The 26,759-nt window shown below is 44.7% G+C and overlaps 1 protein-coding gene across 1 annotated transcript in view; it reads right to left on the reverse strand.

The window, feature by feature from the left end:
- OBSCN (obscurin, cytoskeletal calmodulin and titin-interacting RhoGEF) overlaps positions 1-26,759 on the reverse strand; it is a 2,124,484-nt gene that overhangs the window by 1,102,797 nt on the left and 994,928 nt on the right. Inside the window, exons 88-89 of the mRNA XM_078665296.1 lie at positions 11,607-11,723; positions 4,851-5,015 (exon numbers count right to left, since the gene is read on the reverse strand). Coding sequence (XP_078521422.1) covers positions 4,851-5,015; positions 11,607-11,723 — 282 coding nt within the window. The remainder of the gene's footprint in view (positions 1-4,850; positions 5,016-11,606; positions 11,724-26,759) is intronic.

Raw genomic sequence — 26,759 nt, forward strand, 5'->3', positions numbered from 1 at the left:
TGTTAGAAACATTCTGATTGTTAGTCACTGGGAGAAGTTACACTTACATGATAGGAGATTTGCAAAATATACAAAACTAGTAGAAATAATTAAAAATGTGTTTGGTGGTTTCATAGGGTCCCACTTTGAGGGTGTGTGATGACTCAGATTCACACCTATTTATTTTAAAAGTTTTATATAGCGCTAGCTTGACCCCTAGGTATGAGATCGCTTTACATAAACACTGTAAAAAACAGGACATTACATTACATAGTAGGCCGGCAGTAGGGAAGCAAACCAGAGATAATAAAATTCAGCATGAGAAATGAAATAAACAGTGCATCCGAGGGGGAGAGAACAATAAAAAATAAAAGGTGATTAACATAGTCTGGTCACCAACTATCCTTGAATGTCAAGAGAGAGAGGAGTCAAATCGGATATTGAAGTCTAGGTTAGATGAAGTTGGTCAGGAAAGTATTTGTTAAGGAGATGGAGTTTCAGGTCCCTTTTGAAACAGGAGAAGGAGGGTTGCATCTGAGGACTCCAGGGAGAGCGTTCCACATCCTGGAAGCTTTGCCAGAAAATGATCGGTATTGGGTGGGTTTCTTTTTCAGTTTCGGAGGAATAAGAAGGAGTGAGTTGGAGCTTCTCAGTGTTCTGGATTGACCTGCTCTTACCAGTTTGTTGTTCAGGTAGTTGGGGTCCGGAGAGTGAATGGCTTTGTGTGTGATGCAGGCCAGCCTGTAAATACACCTCCTTTCCATGGGAAGGCAATTGAGGGAGTTTAGCGCTGGAGTGATGTGTTCAAATCTTTTTACTCCAGATAAAAGTCGAGCGGCCATGTTCATCACTGCCCTAGGGGCTAGGTGAGCTTCTGGAGTCCCTGTTAGGATGGCGTTCCCGTAGTCGATTTTAGAGAGAACTAGAGATTGGACTACTGTCTTGAGGTCATCATGGGGAAGAAAAGGTTTCAATTTCTTGAGGTGTTTCAGAGAGAAAAGAGCACTTTTTGCTGAGTTTTTGATGTGGGCCTCCATTGATAAGTTCTTGTCAAGGGTGATGCCTAGAGAGTTAACTGAGTCGGATAGGACAAGGGGGCAGTTTAGGGCAACCAGATTCTTGAGCAATCAACGAAGGTTGTTTTTGGGAGAGAATAGGATTAGTTCTGTTTTATCTGGGTTGAGCTTTAAGTGGTTAACGTTGAACCAAGTTTGGATTTCGGTTAGAGTGGCATTGAGGTGTTGGATGTCGCTGGGAGACTTGATTTTAAAATAGATTTGGGTGTCATCCACATAAAGGTGGTAATTCACACTAGCTTTTTTCAAGATGATTCTGAGGGGCTCCATGAAGAGATTGAAGAGGGAGAGGATTGAGCCTTGTGGGACCCCAAGTGTGACTTTTGTTTGCTTCGAGAGACAGGAGTTGATTTTAACTTGATGCGAGCGGTGTTAAAGGAAGGAGGTGAACCATTTTAGTACTGTGTCATTGATGCCAGAGCTCTTCGACAAGGTCTCCAGAAGAGCTGGATGATTTACTGTGTGGAATGCCGCAGATAGGTCAATAAGGATGAGTAGGCAGGCATCATCATCAAAGACCTTGTGAATGTCGTCGGAGACTTGGAGCATAGCTGTTTCCGTGCTACAGCCTTTCCTGAGGAGGTTGAACTCATCAATGTGTTTATTGAGTTGGTGTAGGACACATTTCTCCAATGTTTTGCAAGGAATGGGAGGTTACAGATAGGTCTGAGGTTGTTAAGATCATTAGGGTATGCCCCAGGTTTCTTGAGAATGGGTGTGATTTATCCTAGTTGAAGGGAGTCTGGGACAAAGCCTGAGGTGAGAGAGGCGTTGATGATTTTTGTCCAGAAAGGGGAAATGATGTGGTTGAGTTCTTTCATAATTGTGGATGGGAGGGGGTCCATAGTGTGGGAGGAAGGTTTTAGATTATAAATTATACTGAAGACCTCGTTTTCCGACATTAGCTCAAAGTCGGACCAATGCGCATTGTTTTTTAGCTGGAGGCAGGTCTGATTGTCCTTGTTAAGAACTATTTATGAATGGTCAAGGGTGGTTGAAGGGGGGCAGGTTAAGAGGGAAGGAGGGTTAGCAGTTTGTATGAAGGATTGATCAATTTTAGAGACTTTATTAGTGAAGAAGGTGGCAATTTCTTCACATTGCTCATTGGTGGTTTCGATTTCTTGAGAGGGAGTGCAGTTAGTCTGGCTTTTGACAATGTTGAAGAGTACTCTCGGTCTGTTTTTCGACAGATCTAGTTGGCTGTGGAAAAAAGATGCCTTTTCACTGAAAATATGTTTTTTGTATGCCCGCCGAGCAGATCTAAGTTGCGCTAGGTGTAAGGTCGAGGGTTTTAGTCTCCAAGACCTTTCCGTTTGTCTGAGTTGATGCCTTTCATCATTCAGATCCACGTTAAACCAGGGTTTCGATTTGGTTCGCCTCAGTTGTTTGAGTTTGAGTGGAGATACTTGGTCTAAAACTTCTGTAATTCTTTAGTTAAAGTGTGGAGTGAGGTCATCAGCCGTCCATGATGAGGGTTGGAGTTGAAGATGGGCATGAATCCTGGATTCAAGTTTAAGTAAAGGAACTTCTTTGATGTTTCTGGTAAAGAGTTTAGGTTTGACATCACAAATAGGTTGGTGGCTGACAAGTGTGTCAATCTTGAACAGAATGAGGTGGTGGTCGGACCAGTCAATGGGAGAAATCGCTCTCAGAGAGGCCAGTTCATTGTTGGTAATGATCACATCCAGAGTTGCACCTTTGATGTGAGTTGGTTTTTGCAGAGTTGTTTGAGGTAATATATTTCCAATAGGTTGGATAGGTTCAGGACAGTGGAGTCTTCTGGGTCGTTCCAGTGGATATTGAGGTCACCCAGGAACACGTCTTTAGTGTCTGTCAAGGAGAACCATGTTATTAGGTCTGTTAGTTCTTCGGGGAAAAGGGTACACTCTCCAGGAGGATGGTAGATGGTGTGGAATTTGATGGGTGAGGTGCCCTTGGCAGTGAGTTCGACACCCAGGTATTCAAAAGATAGGTATTCTACAGGTTTGAGTTTGGTAATCTGTATTCCAGCTTTGTGAATGATGGCTAGTCCCCCCCCCAGTTTTGATCGGCCTGTCTTGTCTGATGATGGTGTACCCTGGAGGGGTGAGAATGTCAAGAATGGGGGTTGAGTGGACATTGAGCCAGGACTCTGTGAGGAAAGCGATGTCAATTTCCTCAGCGAGTAGAGCTTCAGCAATGTCTGCGGCGTGTTGTACTGCTGATCTGCAGTTTAGGAGCATGCAAGAGAGAGGGCGGGGAGCCTTGATGATGGTGGGGAGTTAGGTGGATAGAGGAGTATTGAGTAGGAGGTCTAGGTAAGTGGACAGTTTTAGGGATTCTGTTAGTGCCGATAATAACAGGGATGTGGAAAGGGGCTGACTTCTGGCTCAAAGCGAGGTAAGAGTCGTTGATCTCATCAGGATTCGGTACCGAAAAGGGTTGGCGATCCCAGTTGGGTCGAAGTGCCTGACTCGCTGATGGACTGGAGGGTTGAGGGGTGCTCTGTGGGGCCATGGAAGAGGTATTGAGGGGGGTAGGAGCAAAACTACCCGGGGGGAGGGGGCACGGTGGCTTGGACCTGTTGAGAAGGTCTTGTTGTAAGTATACGAAATCAGCAGCAAGGGAGTTAATTTTCAGCTCCATTCTGTTCAGTTGCTGTGTTATTGAGCTGAAAAAGTTTAAGGTTTTAGGCAGGGGCCGAGAATGACTTGGGTCTTTGGAGGGAGGTTGAACAGGGGTCAGGGATTGGAAGGACTCCGTGGGATTAGGAGAGGGGAGAGTTGGACGCAGGGAGCCGGATTTGAGATGTTCTCATTCGAGGAGTTCAGAGGAGGAGAAGTGGGACTAGTGTCCAAGAGAGGCTCCCATGTGTTTTACCACTTGTGATGAAACACATGGTCATCTTGCCCTTGTCTCAAAAGTCACTTTACCCAATACACAGCACTGCCTGCATTTCCAAACTTCGCACTCCTAATGGGCCAGTCACAACTGCAACAGCACCTGGGAAGTGCTGATGTTTGAATGAATGTTATCTGATAGGGATACCTGATGGAAATTTAGTGCCTGAGTTACAGTTTGGCAGATGGGTCCTCAATCACAGCTATGCCATCCGCCTTATTACAAGTACCACATGATATAATACACTTGTGATAGGGAGGACAGGATTTCACATTTATGACGGAGTGACTCACCCACTAAATTCTAAATCAAGTATTTATTCTTGTTAGAGAGTAATTAATTTAAAAACTATGGTTGGCTGTAGTGATGTTGTAGAAAAATAAACAAAATGTCAAAACCCTGAGGGTGGGCACATGACAAGTTGAAGAGATGTATTCAGAGCAAATAAGGATTGGATTATAACATGATCAGAAAATACTCATGAATAAGTACTCCCAAGGCTATCTGGTTTGAAAAATGTTCTGCCCAAAGAAACTTGGTAGACCTTGGGCTGTCTTCAGCTATATATTTGCCCCTATAGCTTCTTTTGTTTTTTTTGTGTGTCCAGGTCCTTTTCATGCTCTAAGATAATTTTATTCCACATCACCAAAGCCTGGACAATGCAGTTTTAGTCAAGCCTCTCACATACTTTCTGAAACTTGGTCTGTACATTGTTTTTACCACTCTGAATGACATGGTCATCCTAATATACTCATCTCGGGCAACATGATCATTGTAGTAGGTCATTAAGTTCAATAAAGAAACACAGTGGACACCTGTACTCTCAATCCTGGTGTCATATCTCCAAATACTGATTGAACACCATTTATTTTACTTCTAACAGGCGGATTCTCCTCACCACAAATCTGTGCTTACCTGTCTTATGGGTTCTCCCAGGACCTCCAATGTTCCTGGATAATTCTCAATCAGTGAAACATGCAAGTTATTCTCTGCTCTGCGAGTCAGGGCTGAAACGATGGCATAGGCTTGCTCCAGCAGGGCACAGTTCTTCCCATTTCTTGCTTTGTTGCGAATTAATTCCTAAATATAAAAAATATTGTTTGATCTTCAATGCTCTTTTCTTCTTTGCAAATTTGTACTTTTGTCCTAAAACGTTTTCCATATACTCTTATTTGCACTCAGGCAATCCCGCAGAATCAAACAACCATCCTCACATTACAACCAATAGAATGTGACAGAGAGCTCACTCTGACTTTCATAAGTTTCTATAAAAAGGAAGGAGGTTCAAAGAAGAAAACACAGTTAAGGGGAATAAATGAATGAACATGTGTTTAATGCACAGTTCCCTGACGGTGTCATTGCTGCTAAGACTGAACAAAGTAAGATGGAGCTACCCTGGAAGAACCTGCCTAGGTTACAAGAGCAAATGAGTAGCAGAATAAGTGGGCCTCAAGGGACTTTTGAAACAGACCACTGAAAACTGATATAAAGGAAGAGGAAGCACACTCACTGGGAATAGATGAAGATACAAAAGTCTGAACTTCCACGGCAGAGGTTTCCACAGCAGGAGCACAATAGTAGTGGGCAATATTCAGAATAAATAATGAAGAGACTGAGTGGAGATGTAGGGTTGGCAATGGTTTGAAAGACAAGTAAGTCAGTCACATAAAAAGGCTGGTGTAAAAAGTACTCACTGTGCAACTAGAAGCAAGTACAGCTTAAGGTGTCTGCAAGAAAGAGGCTGAACTTCTGTAGACCAATCACAGTTGAAACTGCCATGTTTTGGACTAGTTGCTGCTTACCCAAATTGCAAGGGAGAAAGGCACAAATAACAAGCCTTCTTATCGACAAGTCTTGAGGGGATATAGGCCCCCTACAACTGTACCATCCATGCAGGGGATCAAAGAAAAGAGTATTCCTTAAAACAGACAGCTTTGAAAAACATGAAGACACAACTGTGTTAGTCTGCTCCTCAAAGGAGCGTTCCCTTTTGAAAGGGAATACCAGGAATGACTGAATACACAGATTTTTCTAAATGACAATCAACACCTCGGTTTTCTAAAATACAGTTTTAATTGAGTTTTTGCTCCTCCACAGCTGGACAGAAAACAACAGAAGCGAAACTGAAAAAGGTGTAAGTTTAGCATGTAAGGTTAGCTGAGTCTCATCAGAATAGTAAATTGATGACAACCCAAAGAATCTAATGAAGGCAGCAAGAGGCTCCAGGTAAATCCCAAGAAGAACTAAATGCTGGATATTCTCTGTGGCCACTCCGTGGAGAGAATGGCTCCAAGGGATAAAAAGATGTTTTATGATGTAACCAACAGGATACCTAGTGAGAAGCTGGCCCCCAGAAACACACCAAGATTTGGGACCCTGGATGCTGCACTCTGGACTATGCATATGAACCACATCCACCTTTCTTTACAGAGAACAGACTACTAGGATCCCCACTAGGGAGACACAAGTTGAACCTTAAACAACACAATTGAATGGTATGTTTTGGTTCCCAAATGCTAACCCATAAAATAATGAGATTCCATTTTTTTTAACATGACGTACATCTTTTGTGTTAATATAAATTATGTGTAGTATCTTGCACAAGAAAGCATAAAGCTCTGAGGAAGACCTTCACTGAACATCAGTTCCACAGAGAGTGTCGGTATGCATCGGCATAACACAGTGCGTTCGGAAGACCTATAGACCCATACAAGGCCAATAATAGCCATAGGACAGAGAATGACAAGACTCATACCTCCCAGACAATGGAATAAGGGTGTAATACTGTGCCCCAACCATGTGGGGCCCCACGCTTCACTCAACACCACACACTAGGAGGCTAACACTGTATGCCCTGTGATAATAGTAATTGAATTTGTATGCTGGACACTTATCTTTGTTGATGGTCTAGTAATGTCAGTTATTTTTCCATTAATGTCATTATGTTCAATTATCTTTCAATTTGCCATTTATGTCACTGTGTTGTGTATATTGAAGTGAATATATGTTACAGACAGATTACAGATCCACAAGAAAGAATTGTTTTGTGTCCAAACAGTCTTTGTGAGCATGTTTTGCTTTAAATGTGTGTCATCTAAAGTTTCGTAGGTATAGACATGTGAGAATACATAGTAAGAAGAATTAAATAGCAACCAACAGTTGTTGGCAACAAGACGGCGCAGGATATTCATGCACCCTGCATAACAATTGCATAAATCTATGGTATGGGGGTATACTTTTGTATACTGTTTACAGAATCCCCCCACTACTGCCTTAATAGGATCACTCCCAGTTATAATGGATATTCTCATTGGATGTTTCATGGCAAGAATGGCTCCAAGGGATAAACAGATGTTCCATGATGTAAACATCAGTATACCTAGTGCGAAGTTGCCCCCCAGAACCACGCCAGGGTTTAGGACCCCTGGATACTGCACTCTAGACTATACATACGAACAACAAATTGGCAATCTTCACATAAGAACTATACACACAGGCTCATACAGAAACACACACACAAACACTCACGCACACATACTACTTTCCTTATGACAGAAGTGTTTACTTGGTCATCTAAGCTCTTGTGATTGTAATAGTGCATTATGCAATACTGTGCCACAGTTCTTTATACTGTTAAGTGAATACCAAGAAAAGAAATATAAAACATCTTTAGAAGATTTGTGGAAAGCGGAGAGCCCTGCGGCACTCCAGAGAACAATGGTGACTGTTGTGAGAGAGAGAGAGAAAGAGAGAGAGAAAGAGAGAAAAAGAGAGAGAGAGAAAAAGAGAGAGAGAGAGAGAGAGGATGGCCCACCATACTAAAGGTCCGACTCAATCCTAATTCGTCAAGAACAGGTACCAGCACAATTTTTAGTTCCCAGAAGGAAGTCCACTCAGTTAACTCAAGACATTTTGAGGATTACAGTTAGGATGAAAGCAGAGATATCAGTTTGAAACATAATTATACAGTTCACCAAATCAAATTAGAAGCTGCAATAGTTTGTAATTTTGTTAAGGAGGAAGGAAGCATTCTGATTCCCAAACATGTTATCAGACTTTGATGTGACCATGCAAAGCCATTCAACTTTATAGTAAAGCAGTAAATGTATATATATATCTCTTTATTCTTTGGCCACAATGCATTCTATCAAGGGGAGACAAATTCAATCAAACCTATTATAGCTTCCCTTTTTTACATGAAGAAAATCAGGAAAACAACATAACTTCAACTAAGGTGCTGAGGTCCTGCTAATTCCACATAGGCTGCATGCGTCCAGACATGCTAAGTAAGAGTTCAACCAAACTTGGCATGGCTTCTCAAGCAAAACTGAGAAAGATCACAGGCCAAATGTATGCCATCTTCTCTGCTCCCCCTTGAATGAAAAAGCCATGAGTGGTGGCTGGTATGTGAAGGCAGTAGGGGAGGACGGAATTAAAAATTAAAATACTCACTTACCTGTCTGCCGCAGCTGTCCGCCGTCGCCTCCTGTGGGTCCTCCTCTGCCCACTTCCAGGGCAGGAAGCACCCAGCCATCGGATAGCCAATCACAACTCTGCAATTCAGCGTTGTGATTGGTCTGAGCGCTGTAGATCGGTGCTCAGCCAGGGAATGTGAGGCTGAGCATGTTCTCCATGCAGGCTGTAAGCCTCCTGCATGGAGAACATGCAAAGTGCGCATGGCGGTATGACCGGCCCGAGATGGCAGTTCAAAGAGTTCTGCGCACTTGATGTGGGCAAACCACTCCTCCCCTACCCTGCTCTGTGAGCAGAGCTGCCCCACCCCCTACCCAGCTGAACAAGGTTAAAAATAAAATGATAACAATGAATTATAATTTAATTGTTTCCTTTTTCAACCTGCTCAGCGGGGCGATGCTCCTCCGCCTTAGTGGAGGAGGCACCACTGAAAGCCATCCCTCATCCTATATGCTAATTGCAATGAAAAATATGAGTTACAACTCTCTGCATGGCTACGCTATTTTCACCTGAAGAATACAACCTTTCAAAATGCCTTTAAATCACATGGAGAATGAAGACCTACCCGTGCCGCGAAGCGGAGCAACCACTTGTATTTAATTATTTTTGGAATGTGCTTAATGCTACCAATGATCAGTTGTAAGTGTTTTAAGAGGTGCACAGATTTACCCCAACTACGTTATAAGGAATATTTGCCCTTCTCTCAGTTAATTGTCCTAGATGTCACATAGCAGAAACTAACTATATTTAAATGGATTAGGATTGCTCAGTATTGTTGCCATACTGGAAGGAAATAATCAACCACATGAACGAGGCAAATGTCAATTTATTGCATATTACTCCTGAAGTGTCTGTACAAGATTTCTTTATAAACTCAATAAAAAAAATACAACAGATTTGCCAACCTGATTTTATTATTGGCTGAACAAAGAATAGCCAAGGGCACACAGGCACTCCCCGTGAACCTGTGGAGGTTTTTCACCAATAAGCAAAAAATTGATCATATAGACTGGGTAACAGGGCGGAGGAAGCGATCTTCTGAATGCAAAAACTCAAAGATGTGGGTTTTTACGTCATACTACATAGTACGGCTTGGTGAAGGGTATTCTGAATACAAAAACAGAAATTAGGAGTCTAGATGGGAATGTAATTGAAGATGGTAGTCGCAACAACAAATCGGTGAACCACAAAAACCACTGGTTCCTCATGAAGGACATGTATAACATATACATCGACTGGGAGTATTAACCAATCCCGCATGACACCATTTGAACATGGCGGCGAGCTTATGCAAAAGAAAGGAACTGTTTGCTACCACCATGTGCCATTATAATAAACCTACAATTGCAATCACAGCCATACTCAGAAACTCCCTGACCGTCACAGATAAAAAAAATGATATGCTACCAAATTGATTTGCTGACTGTGACCAAGATGATTTCTTTTTGTATTCAGTATTTTTGCGAAAATAATAATACAATACATTTAAAAAGCAATGTGGGTAGAGAAGGAGTTTCAAAGTTTGAACGGGTGCAAAGGAGCATCACGTTGTCGAAATGATGCATTTTCAGCTCTCTTTAAAGCACAGTTGGAGCTGGAATAAATTCCAGAGTGACAAGCCTTAGATTTTCAAGGATCACCCCAAAAAGGAATTTTAACATGTCTTCTACTGCAACACCAGTTTTAGAAAGACAACCTTTACACATCTAATCAATTGATAGTGATGCACTACTTTTGAAGGGGGTCATAAGCATACCCTTTTAAGAAACTCAGGGTGAGACAAACACTTTAAATAGTTGATGTACTTGACTAGCAGAGAGTGCAGAAATTGTATGGCTACAAAGATGTTGGTGGATTGGTTTTAGCTGAAGCTAAGGTGAACAGAAGTGTTGGGTAAGCTGCAGCAGGCAGGGGGTATTACAATTGTCTGGAGCAGCATAATCCTCTGCAGTTGGTGTAGTAGTGTGAGTATTCAGTGAAGAAGGCATCCATGCAATAATGTATTGTTCCTGGTGGTGTTGAGTTGACAATGTAAAGGCAGTCCAGCTGTAAAGGAGGTAAACAGGCGGTGGTAGAAGTTCAGTGATGGTGGAGGGAGTAGAAAAAATCACAGGCAACTGTTCAATATGGATCCCAAAGGATCCACTTTGATGCTACCTCTTCCGTGGAAAGGCATGGGTAACTAAATCTTTATTTCAAACAAGGGTGGCACTTCACCTAGTTACTGCTACGACCCTTAAAGGTCCTAACATACGTTACAGAAAGTTATTGCTAATTTCTAGAGATGGTGAACTGTGAGGGTTATTCCCATTATTAAGGTTAATTAGTTTGCACTATAAATTTAATAACAGAGTAAAAATCAAAGTTAAGGAAAGTTTCAAAGTTAGAAGGTGATGGATATCTTTCAGATTTCAATGACAGTTGGGATTAACTCACAGTTAAATAGGTTGTTTGGAATTACACACACACTCTTTATATTTTAGACGTGTAAAACATACTGTGCCAGATACCACCTTTCATAATATGTTTAAAGTGAGTATTATCAAAACAAGAGCACATTATGACATACAACAGTAGATATGTAGGCAAAGTAACTTTACATTTGTAATTTTCCTAATCAATTGAAGTATTGGAACAATACAAAATATTTTAGATAAAAGCATTTCAATGTCAGACAAGATAGTTGGTATAACAGATAAAAAATATATGTTCCTATCATAGCTTCAACCGACAATACGTAATCATTTCAAACTCCAATCACAATGTCCACTTTATATACAGTGCCAGGGTAAGTCTGCTTCCAGTGGTTCTCTTTTTTTATAGGGTTAAAGAAAATCACAGCATGGCTTTTCAATTAATATCCATTTCTCTGGGTTTTATTTCTTAGTGTCAGAACATCCGTCGCTTGGAACAATCAATACGATTTATACATTTAAATTCAAATGGGCCATAAGGAGTTACACTGATTAGCCGATTATACAAATTGAGCAAGGGGAACGTCTGGAACAAATTACAATTTCCTGACTCCTAAACAAGCATGTGGGCTGAGATCTTAGTGAATCGCCCGGTCCCATTTTAAGGGAAGAGGCTGACACATTCTCTGAAAACAGATAGCAAAAATCCCCATATGTACATCAATTCAATTTGTCGATGTTTTCTTACAAAGGGATACCCATTTCATAAAATAATGGTACAAACCTTGAGTATTACTTGATACTGATTTATCCTGGTGATGGGCCTCTCCAAGTAGTGTTGCAAGGGCAAGGGTGGAGGTTGAGAGGGGTCAAGAGCTGCTAATGTGTCTTCTGAGTATCTCTGTAAGTTCAAACAACAGGTCATTGGCATGGTATAGGTTTCAACTTGTTTGTGTCTACATTTAATAATCACCCAGTAAAACGTAATTCAAATAAAATAGAGGAAAAAACAAGATTTGGCAAAGTAAATAGGTGTGTGAAGTGCCTTTCGGTCAGGACGATTTTACACTATTTAACAATGCAAAAAAGATAGAGGATTAGTAGCTCAACCACAGTGGACAGACAATAAAAGTTAGATCAATCTGTACTTGTTCCATGCGCCATACACAGACAAGAAAGTGAAGCCTCCATAACATTGAAGAATTAGGGGCCAACAAAAAAGAGTGATAATGATGCTGAGAATGGAAAATAATGGGCTGGCTAAATGTCCGTTTTTAGAGGTTTTTTTTTAGATACAACAGATCGCTGCCTACAGACAAGACCCAAAAATTACATTTTACTTGACTTCAGGATCCACGAAAAACTGATGGGCCTCGTTGGGAGGTGGGAACTAATGAGAAGAGCATAAAACTTGGAGAATACACTGTTTGGTCTCCACTTGGGTCCATCCTATCACTTATTTAGATGCCAGGGGAACCAGTTCTTTCTGGTGGCAGAGGTTCGCCCAGCTCAGAAACATCATTGTGACTGGAGAGTTGCAAGCACCAAGGCATTCGATGGCGCAACCTACTTACAGTGGGGCTTTTTAGACAATTTTTTTACTTTCTTGGATTGCTAAACACCACATGATTGGTTTAATGTCAGAGTACAAAGTAAAATATAGTGAATCTGAAGTTTTCTCTTTAGAATTTCGTATTTATTTCAATATTCACTTTAAGTAAGGTATATTCTATGTTGACCTAGAAAAACTTTTTGCATTCTAGACAGAAAATCCGTTTTATCACCTTTCTGCTGCCCTCATCAATTCTCCTTCAACAAGAAACAGATGATACTTCTAACCAGCCTCACTTGCCCTCTACATGGACTGGCCCTGCAGCTCGGCATGCTTGTACGGTGGGAGCAGTAGCGGCTCCCTTTCTTAATAAGTGGTAAGGCGGGTGAAGGGGGAGGTGGTGGAATATAATAAATAAAAAAACACTTACCTGCTGCTGCGCTGCAGGCCCCTTTCTCAGGATTCATCTGCTCGGGGTCCTTGCACATTGCGCAGGCTCCTAGATGCCAATCAAGACGCTGCTCTCATGAGAGCAGTGCCATGATTGGCCTGAGCGGGCTTGTTTAACCCTCACTCAGGTCCTAGAAGCCTGTGCCTCTATGCCACCCGTTGTACAACACAGCTTGGGTGGAAAGAGATCAAAGTGTGTGTGACGGTTTGGAAGGCTTCAGGCAGCCGGCCAAACTGTCACGCGAACTTTACAGTGTGCCCAACTCCTCCCCCTGCACTCCTCATGGCCCCCCTGCCCAGACTTGGCTGCCTGCAGCAGAAAGAAAATTAAAATGATAATAAAATGGTTGTATTACCATTTTATTTTTCTAGTTTCTGTCTGCTGCCTGTCGCTCAGTGTGGGGGGGCCATAGTTCCTTCCAATAGCGGTCGAGCCGCCGCTGGTAGGAAGCAGAGATTCAGACAAGCATGGGGATAGGTTATACCGTAGAGGCCTGGGGGTAGCAGCTGTCCTGCATTGGCATTCATATGATTTGAATGGAGGCAAACTGGACAGTGCTGCTTTTCACTATCCTTGTCCATGACGTCACCTGAGACAACTAGGTATTCATTACCTCCTCGTTAGTCTTCCTCGCCACATGACTAACATAGTGAGCTTCAGCTCCACGACAGAACCCTCCAAAGTAAAAAAAGCCTCCCATCCCCTCCCAACATGGCCGACCAGTCACCCTTGACCTCTATAAGAGGCGGGCTGGCCCAACCAACAGTCTGTTTTTTTTGTTCTGCGCGATTCTCTCCGGAGGCGCTGTACAGGTAAGTTGGACCTGCTCTAGCTGGTCCATAGGTTTTGGGTTGGAGGTCCTGCCTTAGCGGACCCTGGGACCTGGGACTTCAATCCCCCCCTCTTCCTTCCCCCAGTTCCTGTGGGGCCGGTTAGGTGCTGCTTTAGCGTGCCAGGGGTCTACAGGGGGGGGGGGGGGGCGGCCGGGGATGTTGGGTGTTCACCCCTTTCCTGTTCCCGGTCGTTTTTTATGGTCCTCGCCCGTTTTTCGGGCTCTGTGGACCGGCGCTGGCTCCTGGCGGTTTTTTGTGGGGCTCCGGTCATTTGCATTATGGCGGCCGCCGTTTTTTCAAAGGGGCGGTGGGCCGCGGGACCGGCTGTTGTACCGCTGTGTGCCGCTTCATGCCTGCGCGTCCCTGGTGCATCAGGCGTCCTGGTGTTTTGATTATTATTTTGTCTCTGTATTCCCCGTGGCCGCTGCCCCGCTCGAGGCTTCAGAGCGCTTCTTGGTGCGATTTTTTCATTTTTTAAATCACTATTCCCGGTCTCGCGCCTATGCGTGCCGGGTGGAGGGGGGCTTGCGCGCTTACCTTTCGCCGGCCGTCCTGGTCTCTTGGCCTCTCCGGGAAGTGCATTTTGCGGCGCTGCCGCCTTTCGGGGGTTTTCAAGCCTTCGGCCCGCAGCTCTGTTATTATTATTATATTATTATATGAAACTTGTAACGCGCTCAGCTTACCCAGGGGCATCCCGGCGCGACAGACCAAAGAAGAAGGAGAGACTCGATTACTCACTGCTATGGAAACAAGTATGTCTTAAGAAGTTTCCTGAATAGTAGGAGCTTGGGCTCTGAGCGAATCTTAAGGGGCAGAGAGTTCCACAGAGATGCCACCTGTACCGAAAAACGCCTGCCCCCAGTTCTAGCTCTCTTAACTCTCGCAGATCGCAAAAGATGTTGCTGGTCCGAGCGCAAAGGGCGTGAGGGTTTATAAGGACGGGCCATATTAAGAAGGATGGGAGGGCCTTTGCCATGTAAGATTTTATGGGTCGTACACAGCGCCTTAAATTTCACCCGCTCCTTGACAGGGAGCCAGTGAAGCGCTTTAAGGGCCGGGGCAGCCGACTGCCTTCTAGGGATCTCCATCAAGACTCTAGCGGCTGCGTTTTGCACCTGTTGGAGAGTTTTAAAGGTCGCTTCGGGGGCACCAAGAAACAGGGCATTTCCATAGTCAAGCCTTGAAAGGATTAAACCACGCATCAGGAGCTTCTTGGCTGAATCCGGAAGCAGTGGTAGCACCTTTCGGGCTGACTTCAGTAAACCGAAGCAGACCCCCGCGGTCTTCCTGGCGTGAGTCCTAAAGGACAGATCTTCCTCCAACCATACTCCCAAGGACTTGATCTCTTTCTTGGGGGATGGTGGGTCGCCAAGAGACCGGGGCCAACAGCCAGCAATAATGGAGGGACTGGAGTTACCCAGGAGCATCAGCTCAGTTTTTCCTCCATTCAGCTTAAGAGCCGAGTTGGACATCCACTGATAGACATTGTCCAGGCAGTCATGTAGCACATTGGGTTGCTCCGCCAGCTGAGTGAGGCCCACCACCAGCTGAGTATCATCAGCATAGCTGATGATCTTCAGCCCCGAAGGGGCTACCACTCGTTCAAGTGGAGTCATGTATGCATTGAACAAGGTAGGGCTCAACGATGAGCCCTGCGGGACTCCACATTGAAGAGGGAATAAGGAAGACTGCTCTGCCCCTTCCCAGACCTGGTAGAAACGGTTGGAGAGGAAAGATCCCAACCATTTCAGGGCCGTCCCTGAGACACCTGCCTCTGACAGGCGTTGGAGGAGCACCTGATGACTCACGGTATCAAAGGCAGCACTCAAGTCAAGGAGGATCACTGCCACTGATCCTCCAGAGTCAAGAGTGCTCCTTGCTTCCTCCACTACCGCCAGCAGGGCTGTGTCCGTTCCCTGGCCGGGACGGAAACCAGTCTGGGAGTCTCCCAACAGGTGGTTGGACTCAAGATGGTAGGACAGCTGACGGTTAACCAGCTTCTCGGCGATTTTAGAAAACCCCGGCAGAAGCGAAATTGGCCTGAAGTTAGTCAAATTAGCGGGATCTAAGCCTGGTTTCTTCAGTAAGGCTTTTACTACAGCCCTTTTCCATCTTTGAGGGACTATGCCATGCGAGAGAGAAAGGTTAATAAGGTCGGTCAGCGGAGCTGACAGAGTACTAGCCACAAGTTTAAGATGTTTCATGGGCACTGGATCACTCGGGGATCCACTCTTCATCTCCAGCAGGACCTTTATAACCTCCTCTTCCGAGAAGGGGCCAAAGGAAACCAATTCAGTCAGACAGCTTATTGAACCAACAGCCGGCTCAGAGAGTTGGGGCATAGCGGGCAGAGAGGATAAGATGGTATCTATTTTTGAATGGAAGAAACTGGCCAGTTCCTCACATTTATCTTTAGGATTGGCATGCACTACTGGCGGGACCGGGGCGTTCAGAAGTTCTTTAAAGATTTTAAACGATTCTCTTGGAGAATTGCTTGCCCTCTCAATCCTATCACTAAAGAACTTCTTTTTGGCATCCTTCAGTGCACTTTTGTATTTCCTCATCTCTCTTTTATAATTAGCCCGACTTTCTTCCGTCTGTTCTCTTCTCCAGGCACGTTCAAGCCTTTTGCAAGAAGTTCTACAACTCCTAAGTTCTGGAGTGTACCAGGGAGCCGAGGCGATTCTTCTCTCCCTGATGAGCCTCCTTTTCTTAGGAATCAGTAGATCAAGAGAGTTAGTGAGCCAATTAACCAGGTGTTGATCAGCAGTATTAGGGTCCTCTACAGGATCAGGGCGAGATATAGCTAGCTCTTCAACCCAACTGTCAACCGGCAGCTTTGACCAGAGGCGTTCCACAGTGTGTTGTGTAGGCACAGGCTCACCCCGGTTCTTCAACAACCAGCTGAAAGGAATAAGGTGGTGATCCGTCCAGGGAAGGGCCAACATCTGGAGAGCTTGCAGGTTAACAGTGTTAGCAAGAACAGCATCAAGCTGATGACCTCTGTTATGAGTGGATCCCGAATGTGCGAGATGGAGATCAAGAGCACCCAGCGAGCTCAATAAATCCCTAGCTACTACATCATTGGGGTCATCAAAATGAAGATTAAAATCCCCCAGAAGTACAAAATTGCACGAAGCAGCAGCTATCGGTATAATGGCCTCAATGAGAGAATCAACAAAGTTCCCCAGCGTGGCAGGAGGTCGATACAAAAGGAGGCCGGAGATAGAGACGGAAGAAGAAATGGCGAGGGAAAAATGACAGCTTTCAGAATTGGTGATACCGCAGTCTACGGCCTTACACACAAATGTGTCTCTGTACACGATGGCCACTCCACCCCCTCTCCCATCCGGTCTATCGAGATGGAAAATGAGATAACCCGGCGGAAGAGCATTAACAATGTCGGGACCTGAACACGCGGTCAACCACGTTTCCGTCAGGAATAGCACATCCAAACAGTGGTCCAAAAGGAGGGAGTGTATTTCCATCGCGTGACAGGGCAGTGATCTGCAATTAAGCAGAGCCATAGTGAGTGAATTGGTAGTCACACAGCTATTAGACAAACGACACCCAAGACAATGTTTGAAAGCAGTACCCTCAACCCAATAATAACGGCAGCTAGGCAATTTAGGTGCGCGAAGCGAGAGTAGTGAGTCCCGTGAATACCTGTGGGGGGGGGCCAGAAGTCTAGATGGATTGAGTAGAGTGACGTGCCCTCGGCCCGTCTGGGCCCGTCCGGGCCCAGACGGGCCCAGACGGGCTTGACTCTGGCGAAACTCCGGCGATATTCCGGCATCCCCGCTGCGCGTCTCCGCTGCGCGTGGACATGGCTAATTATTATACCCTAGTCGCCTCCTAGAGAGAGGACTAGCGCGTCCAAGCTATTCCCCCAACCTAAGATGGCCGCCGTCAAAAAACGGGGACGAGGGACCCGCAAAGAGCGGTGGTTCCACCGATTAGACTGCAAGTGAGGGGAAGTTATTACAGGTAGGCGATGGCCAGCACAGTTAAAAGCAAGGTAAACAATTTAAACACAAAATAACACAAATACCAAAAACGGGCTATTTAAAATGCTAAAAAGCAGCAGTCAATCAAGAGCGCGCTGAGAGTAAGAGCGCTGCTAGTGGTGCGCTGATGGTCAAGGGCGAGCTGACCTCTGTGCCGCGCTGTGATTGGCCCGAGGCGCGACCCACCTTTTGGGGGCGGGGTTTCGCTCCAGGTGCAGCGTGTGGGGTTTCATGCCTTCAGCTGTGTCTTTAGACGCCTCCCCTTCTGGCTATATTATTCTTCCTGCGCCTGGGTGCCCTTGAGTTTCTCCGCTTTCTTCTGCTGGTGGTGTTTGCTCACGCATTATGGATCAAGATTCTGTCACGGCGGAATGGGTGGCTGACTCCTTGTCTGCTTTGCCTTTTTCTGCACAGTCCCTGCAATTGATGATACAGTCTGCGGTGGCTGATGCCCTTGCGCAGCGTGATGCCCAGGGCCCTTCCTCTCCGAAGCGTCCTCGCAGGGACCCCACTCCAGTCTCTGATGCGGAGGGGGAGGAGGAAGATCTCCATGGCCGTTACATCCAGGGTCAGGAGCTTCGTGAAGTTCTTTCCCACATCAAGGATAACTTGGCCTTCCCTCCTCCTGCGGCGGAGGATGTTTCCGAGGATTTCTTTGTCCAGTATCAGCGCAAGGCTCCGGATTCCCTTCCTCTGCATGCGTCCATCAAGAAGGTCATCGAGGGGGAGTGGTTGGATGTTGATAAGCAGTCCTTCCCCGGGTATCTGACTAAGCGTTACGCTATTGATGAGTTCACTAAAGACTTCCCTCCGGCGGTGAAGGTGGACTCTCTGGTGGTGGGACTGTCTTCCCAGGGTTCGATCATTTCGGAGGACGCCTCCCCTTCTGACCCTGTGGACAAGCGTGTGGAAGCTGCTGCTAAGCGTTCTTATGCTGCGGCTAATTTCCCCATCAGGGTCTCAGCCTATTTGTCTTGCACGGTGCAGTCTTTGTTGAAGGACTTCCAATCCCTGGGTGAGCTCCTGGATCAGGGGGCTGATGTTGTCCCGACCCTTGCCTTGATGGAACAGCAGACTCGCCTCCTGTCGGACATCTCCTTTGACACTCTGGGTGCGGCGGCTGCCGCTGGGGGTGCTGCGATACAGGCTCGGCGTCAGATCTGGCTGCGGCATTGGAAGTCGGAGGCAGCCCAGAAGGCTTTGCTCATGAAGATCCCGTTTTCTGGGGCTAAGTTGTTTGGCCCTCCTCTGGAGGTTATGATTAAGAAATCTGCTGAAGACCGCAAGTTGCTGGCTCCCATCAAGTCGTCTGGGGCCCGCTTCCCTGGTCGCGGCCGTGTTTTCTCCTCGTCATCCAGGGGTAAGGGCAGCGCGCCCTTTCGAGGGAAGGGTCGCGGCCGGGGCGCCCCGTTCTTCAACAAATCCCGGTCTCAGCCTGCAGCTGCCGCTTCCTCTTCCACCCCTAAATCCTGACTTTCGGCCGTCTCCCTCCGGGGTGTTCCCTGTGGGGGGCTGTCTCCGCCATTTCGTCCCGGCCTGGGAGGAGTCTGTCTCAGATCTTTGAGGTCTGCGGATTGTGAAGGAGGGATTTTCCATCATCTTCTCTTCCCCTCCTCCGGATTTTTTCCTTGCTACGCCCCTGCCTTCCTCCCTGGTCAAGCGACGGGCCTTGCTGGCCGGAGTTCAGGACTTGCTTGCCAAGCGGGCCATCCGCCCGGTCCCGCCTTCTCAGAGGGGTTCGGGCGTCTACTCCATCCTTTTTCTGGTAAGAAAGGTTTCTGGGGATTTTCGGCCAGTTTTGGATTTGAAGTGGTTGAATTCTTACATTCCACATACTAAATTCAAGACGATCTCTCTGCAGGAAATTCTGCCTCTTCTGGTTCAGGGCGAAGTGGTGGCTTCTCTGGATCTCCTCGACGCCTACCTCCATGTCCCGGTTCATCCGGTTTCTCAGTCCTTCCTCCGGTTCTGGTGTGATGTATTCCTATAGGTTCTGAATTGATCCCCCTATTCCTGACCCTATTCTGGTTAACAAACCAACAAGTTAACTAGCAGTCAGCCCATGAGGCAGCAAACCCCCATGATGCAGATACCGTTATCTGACGAAGCCACACTACGGCACAGGAACGTGTTATCTGATTAGGTCATAACGCTTGCGATCTAATTAGACAAGCGATATTCCTCCAGCCCCTGATAAGGCATACGGAGTTCTCATAACAAATCAAACCTATGACAACCTGGGAAAAACCCTGCGGCCATTGTTTTGATTTCACCGAGAACTTCAGCAAAAGAATGTGCTAACGACCTGGTCGTATGACATCCTTATTGACGTATCTATGTCCATCCTTACGTCAATCTCGGCACCTTAAAGGTATAAATATTACCGATATTGCCCTATGCAAACACACGCGGTGGTGACGAGACGGAGCAGCCATACTTGCCGAAGCCCAGAGCAGAGCAGACCCCGCTGGCGCAGCCCCGCCTTCCTGACGCGCTGAGAACGAGACGCGCTGCTTTCTCCTGCCGAGAAATTCAGCACCGGCGTTTCCGGGTAGCCCTCGCAGGCAGCCTGGAATATCGAGAGCAGAGAAGAGAGATACCATCCCTCATTCATCCTAACTTCCAGGTACAGAACTGAATAACCCCTCACAGAGAATTCTTTAGTCAGTCACTTGGCAAAAACAAACTTAACTTAAACTGTAACTTTCTATTCCCTCCCACGTATTAGACTTAGGTCAGGTACACGGGGTAGGCGTATTTAGAAACACAAGTTGAGTACGTTTAGTCAAATGTATATGTATATGTAATATATTTTATTCATTTTAAACCTTCATATGGCTTAGAAACCATATCAATGTTTTTACAGTATTATTTTATACTTCTGCTTCTAATGTATGCACTTTACTTAACCATAAGTATTGCAATAATATCGATCCGTTTCTCTTGTACGAGAAAAGAGACTGATCAATAAATAACACCTTTTTATTGAACACGCCCGTCTCTTCCTTTTCTCTACATTCTGATAAGACTAAGAATGCACGTACTGACTGAGTAAAATAAATTGCCTTTTGTTCACACGACTCTCGAGATACACTCTTGATTAGGGGAGAGCAAAGTTGTCATGTTCTATGGTTGTCAGAAACTAAATCCCTTCTTGTCTAATCAGGGAAGTTAATTCCTTCCTGAACATTCGAGAAAGTTTCTAGTGAACTCTGAGCTAGCTGGCAAACCCAAAACTTTAAGTCTAATATCGACAGTAGTAGACCTAGTTAACGTCTGTCTAGGCCTATACTATTGAAGGTATTATTCCAATGCGTAGAGCCTATTGGGATAATAGGAACTACACTACATGGCGCCCAACGCGTTTGGAAAGGGCGATAAAACTAACGTAAGACATTTAGAGTAACTCAGTCGTGCTTTCTCACTCAGACCCCTTTTTCCCATTATACTCCAAAGACGTCTGGAGTGGGTGAAAGGTCATATCCGCCAGACCTCGCAGGAGGGAACTCCTATGTATGGTTCTTGGTATAGTCAACGTTGAAGGATACATTGTTCCAAAATATTGTGCATCTAATCTTTGTTTCCATAAGAAACCTGATCTGCAAACAAACAAAGTAACCATCCTGTCGGTAAAATGGTAGACAGTGATGATGAAAGAGAGGCAGTTAGATTAGCAACTGAACTCGCAGCAGCTGATACTGCACTGCAAGACGCAGACCCGGATATAATACTCATCCCGGTCATTAAAAGGAAATCTATAACTTTAAAACTTATAGAAAATGGACTGACACCTAGAGGTGGTACAGTCATATTCGTAATTGAGGCACACGAATATCGGCAGACAGAGGTATACTATTCATGGATAAATTTTCCAGCAGCAAATGCTGTAACAAAGTACTTCCACTATTACAAAATAGAGGAACCTCCTGAAACGTACACTCCTTTCGAGGAGGTGGAAGTACCACTCAAATTTCAAGAGCACCTGCTCTTATTTGATGGCGCCCTAAAACATAATAATCACATCACCAGGCTCGGTCCTTTAGGTAGACCAGGAGCAACGTGGCCGGTCCTAGCCGGATACACACCACATCCAGACATCGATGGGATGTCTGCAGCAAACCTTTTAACACAGCTAAAACAACTAATAAAAATACACAGACAATTAGTCCAGTATGTGATGCGGACTTCAACAATTCAGCCAGCGATTAAAATTCCACAGCTGACCCCTCACCAGGGGAACACAAATAAAATTACACCACAGAACATACAATCCTGCCTAGGTAAAGTACCGGCTAAACGGGAACAAATACCATTCTGGTTGGCACAGAAAATCACCCAAATAGAGGCGGTGTTTCCTGACACCACCCCATTAGAAAAACACAGGATTCTGACTATCTGTCTTCCAATGGGAATCGCACCACACATTGAGGACTGTGACACTTGGGGTACAGTCTTCGCTTCCATCTACACAAAAACGCACGGTGTTCCATCCATTTCGGTAATACCAGATGTGCTAAAACAAATTCAAGACGAATACGGTCCAGAACCCGCTTTAACTCTTGGTATGAAATTACTAAAAGACTTCAAGCAGGTCTCGGCTATATTATTAGCCAACATAAAAGGTGAAGCAGCAAACGTGGTGATCCGCCAGAGGTTAAAGGAGACAGATATAGCAGACCAACCAGCTGAAATTGCCAGAATCATAGAAAAATCCTATGAGGAACTAGGTAGAGATAGTTTAGGTGGAATACCAGTAAAACCACAACTGATTGAAAGTCCTGAAAAAATATTTTTTAATAATAACTCAACATCACAGAAAAAGAGCTGGGATGGAAACAAACAATCCAATCCTAAAGAAAAGAAATTCCAGTCCAGAGGAAGGTCTCCTAGGCGAAGAGAAAAATCTCCGAACCAAAGACACAGGTCACCGCAGAGTGACCCCTCTGGGAAAAGATATAACCTTAGAAATAGGGATAATATAAAAAAGCCTGATAGATATCAAGACATTGATACACGTCCCTCTCAATCTTTTCAGACTTCCTCGCAGAAATCGGAAAGAAGAGGACGATCAGAACAAAGAGAAGAGCACGCCAAGTCCAAAGACAAGGAACCTGCTCAGCTAAAAAAGAAATTACAATTTCCAAAAAAGAAGGTAGCCAGTATCAAGGTAGTTAACAATGCCGAGAATACTGAGGACACAACTGAAAAACGGAGAATGGGCTCAGACAATGCTAGACAGCGCAGCAGAAGTGAGCATAGCTCGCAAAGTCCTTATGAATCATCTGGAGACAGTGGACACGAATGAATATCTTCAAGTGGAAACTGCGGACACCAGAGTTAGCAAACCTCACAAAATATACGAAATAACATTACGTATAGAGGGAGATAAGACTAGAAAAATAAGGGGACTATTTTGGGATAATCTCTCCAAGGGTTATGACATCCTTCTAGCTGAAAAAGACTGGCCACCAGAGTTTGTCAGGGAGTGCCCTCATGGCGAAGAAATAATTATGCCTGCCTTCTCAAATCACATCCCAATTCATAAAAAATACACACTTGCTAGAAAGTGGGCAGTAGCTCTAGCTCCTGCTTTATATAAAAATCACGTAGGATGGGATGAGGACTCTCCTCCTCACAAAATCCAGTTAAAATCACAACCTACTGCACAAAGGCAGTACCCAATTAAGCAAGAAGCTAAAAAACAGGTAAAAGAAATTCTAGATCAGCTAGAATACCAGGGGGTGATTGAAACTTGCACCTCACAAATGAACAACCCTTTGTTTCCGGTCTCCAAACCAGACAATTCATATCGTCTAGTTTTGGATTACCGACACCTTAACTCATGTTGCAAAACTTTTGCAGTGCAAAATTCGCATAGTGCTGCACTAATGAATAACATAGTGCGCAAAAAATACAAAACAACATTAGACATTTCTAATGGATTCTTTTGTCAAAACATAGCACCAGAGAGCAGATATTTGTCTGGGTTCTCAATAAATGGCACTCAAAAACAATTCTGTCGGTTAGCCCAGGGGTACAAAAACAGCCCGGGGGTATTCTCAGCGAGAGTAACAGAATTACTACAAATATATGACGACGAAGCATTATCGTATGTCGACGACATATACTTAACAGATGATGACTTGGAGACTCACTTGAAGAGAGTGAACACCATAATACTTGGGTTCGCAGCAGAGGGTTACAAATTCAACTTTAAAAAATCCAGAATTGCCCATCTGACAGTCCTGTTCTTAGGATATGAATTATCAAGTGAAGGTAAAAGCCTGGCTGACAATTTTCTAGAAAAATGTGCCGTCCTCCAAGCACCTAGAACACTAAAAAACCTACAGTCAATTCTAGGCTTCCTAAATTTCGGAAGAACATACATTGCAAATTACGCAGAAAGGGTCAAACCCCTTTATGATCTGATAAAACCAGATTTTAAAAGATCCAATTGGACTCAAATACACACAGAAATTCTGAGATCCTTACAAACAGACATGCTAATTAAAACAAAATTAGAAACACGTGATAACACATGCAATCTTGTGATTCGAGTCATCCCAGGGAGATGCGGATTCACATACCTGACCTCTAATGAGGGAGAAAAGGTACCAATTGCATTCAAATCACACTTGTACACTAAGGCTGAAATGAAATTCAGCCCAACGGAAAAAATTCTAACTGCAACACAGACAGCTATAGCAAAAGAACGAGCCCTGGCACAAGGTAAACGAATAATAATCGTGACACCGATACCAGCCTTAGAGGCTGTAACAAAAGCAAGCATTCCGAATGCAAAAGCGCTCCATCCTAGATGGATACAATGGGCTAATTCTCTTGCTGCAACAGACGTGGCGTACGAATTTGATCCTTACTTAAAAACACAAGAATTTCTCCAATATGAATTTGAATGTCCTCCGCCGACTGAAATTCTGCCTCTAGAACACTACGGCTGTATAATATATACAGACGGATCAGCACAACCCGCAGTGGGGGGTAAGCAAGCTTACAGTGCTGCGTGCGCGATCGTTAAAGGTCGCTGGCACAAAGGAAAATTTAAACCATCAATCACTAAAACACAATCTTTAGGAGATTGTACAGCTCAGCGAGCTGAACTACTGGCGTTCAAGATGGCGCTTGAAAATACCGATCGAGAATTCCCCACACTCATAGTGTGCGATTCGTATTATTGCGTTCAGTCTTACAATGAATACTTGCAGATCTGGCTTCAGAATGGTTTCAAGGATGCGAAAGTTGGCACAATCAAGCATAAAATGCTCTGGGAACAAGTAGTTCTTTTACAAAAAGAACTACCAAAGACTCACGTGATACATACGCTGAGTCATCAACGTGATGGCGTTCACGTTGCAGGGAATTCATTGGCTGATGAGGCCTGATGAGGCCGCAAAGGCAGCTGTGCAAACGGCTTCTGTAGCTGCCATCACCCGGTCAAAAACAAAAATAGACAGCGAAATATTACAAGCTGTCAGCGCTACAGAAAAGGATTCGATAGAAACACTCCCGAAAGGCTTTCCTGTAAAATACTCATACATAACTGATACAAACAATGTTCCTTTTGCTCGAATCCCTGGAGTGGGGGATAGGGCAATTCCAAACATGGAACATAGGTTAGGACTTATAATAGCGGCACACGAAGGGCTTGCTTCTATACATGCTGGCGTCTCAGCCACAGTATCATTATTAAAACAGAGATACTGGTGGCCACAAATGAGAAGACAAACAAGGAATTATGTTTTAGAATGTGAAATATGTCAAAAAATGAAAGTATCAACGGTGAGACGTCCAGCACAGACGCCCCTTCTAATCTCGGATAAACCATTAGCCTGTGTTTACCTAGACCACTGTGGTCCCTTACAAAGGGATGGTAACTATAAATATATCTTGGTTGCAGTGGACTCATGTACGAGATTCATATGGATGTGGCCCCAGCGAACGGCTGACGCCAGAACTGTTATAAAAGATTTGCGAGTCTTTATCGGCACATACGCAATTGGCATGCTGCATTCAGACCACGGTCCTGCTTTTAGCTCTCGGGCTTATAAGGAGGCCATGGTCAGCATGGGTGTGGCATTGCGGTACTCTTGTCCATTTCACCCTGAGGGGAACGGAATTGTTGAAAGAAAAAAACGTGACATAAAGCAATCTATAACGGCAAAGGTATTAGGCTCGGGAGCTGGGTGGGTCAAACATTTAATAAGTGTCCAACGTAGTCTAAATAACTTGCCAAGAAATTCTCTGAAGGGATTCAGTCCGTACGAATTATTATTTGGAACTAGGATGTTGATCTCTGACCTTGATAGTCAGACTTCAGTGGTGAAAGAAAAAAGCTTTGATATCAAAGACCGTTTGGCTATTTTGCAGGACTTAAACAAAACAAGAAAAGACCTGAGCAACATAAAGTTGAAACAACAGCCAACAACCACTGAAGAACCACCACCTGTCCCAGCAAGACCTGTCTGGATTCCAAAAGTCGGGGATCTAGTCAGAGAAAAGATCGCGGTAAAGAAGGAATTTGGGCCTTCTTACAGAAAAGCAGTTCCTGTCTTGTCTGTCAACGGGACAAGATCAGTTGTACTACCGCCACTTGCTGGTAAAAAGGAGAACCGAGTTGTATCCATCGACCTGGTAAAACCACAATCATGTGGCCGATAACAAATAGTAGGCCAAGTGGACTCCCAATAAGTAGCAGAACACCAAGGTTTGCTACCAGTACAGAGGTTCTAACAAAGAGGTTAATCACTTTCGAAACACCTACAAAAGAACAACAAGGACTATGCAACAATGCAATGGAACTTAGACCTCTGAAAACCCAAATAAAAACATTTAGCAGAGACACACCAATCTATAATGAAGTACCAAGTGCAAATGCAAGAAACAGTGATCCTGAACCAATTGGAACAATTGACAGAACTGCATCCGGCTACTTCATAAACTTCGATGATTCCTCTGAAGGCTTCAGTGAATCAAAGACACAGCCATCATCAAAAACCTTTAAAGATAAAGCTAAAGAACTTTTGAAACAACTGAAAGAAACATATCTGGTTTCTCCATGGCTCGAATTTTGGGTGGG

The sequence above is a fragment of the Lissotriton helveticus genome, chromosome 10, assembly GCF_964261635.1.
Source record: "Lissotriton helveticus chromosome 10, aLisHel1.1, whole genome shotgun sequence".
NCBI classification, from domain to species: Eukaryota; Metazoa; Chordata; class Amphibia; order Caudata; family Salamandridae; genus Lissotriton; species Lissotriton helveticus.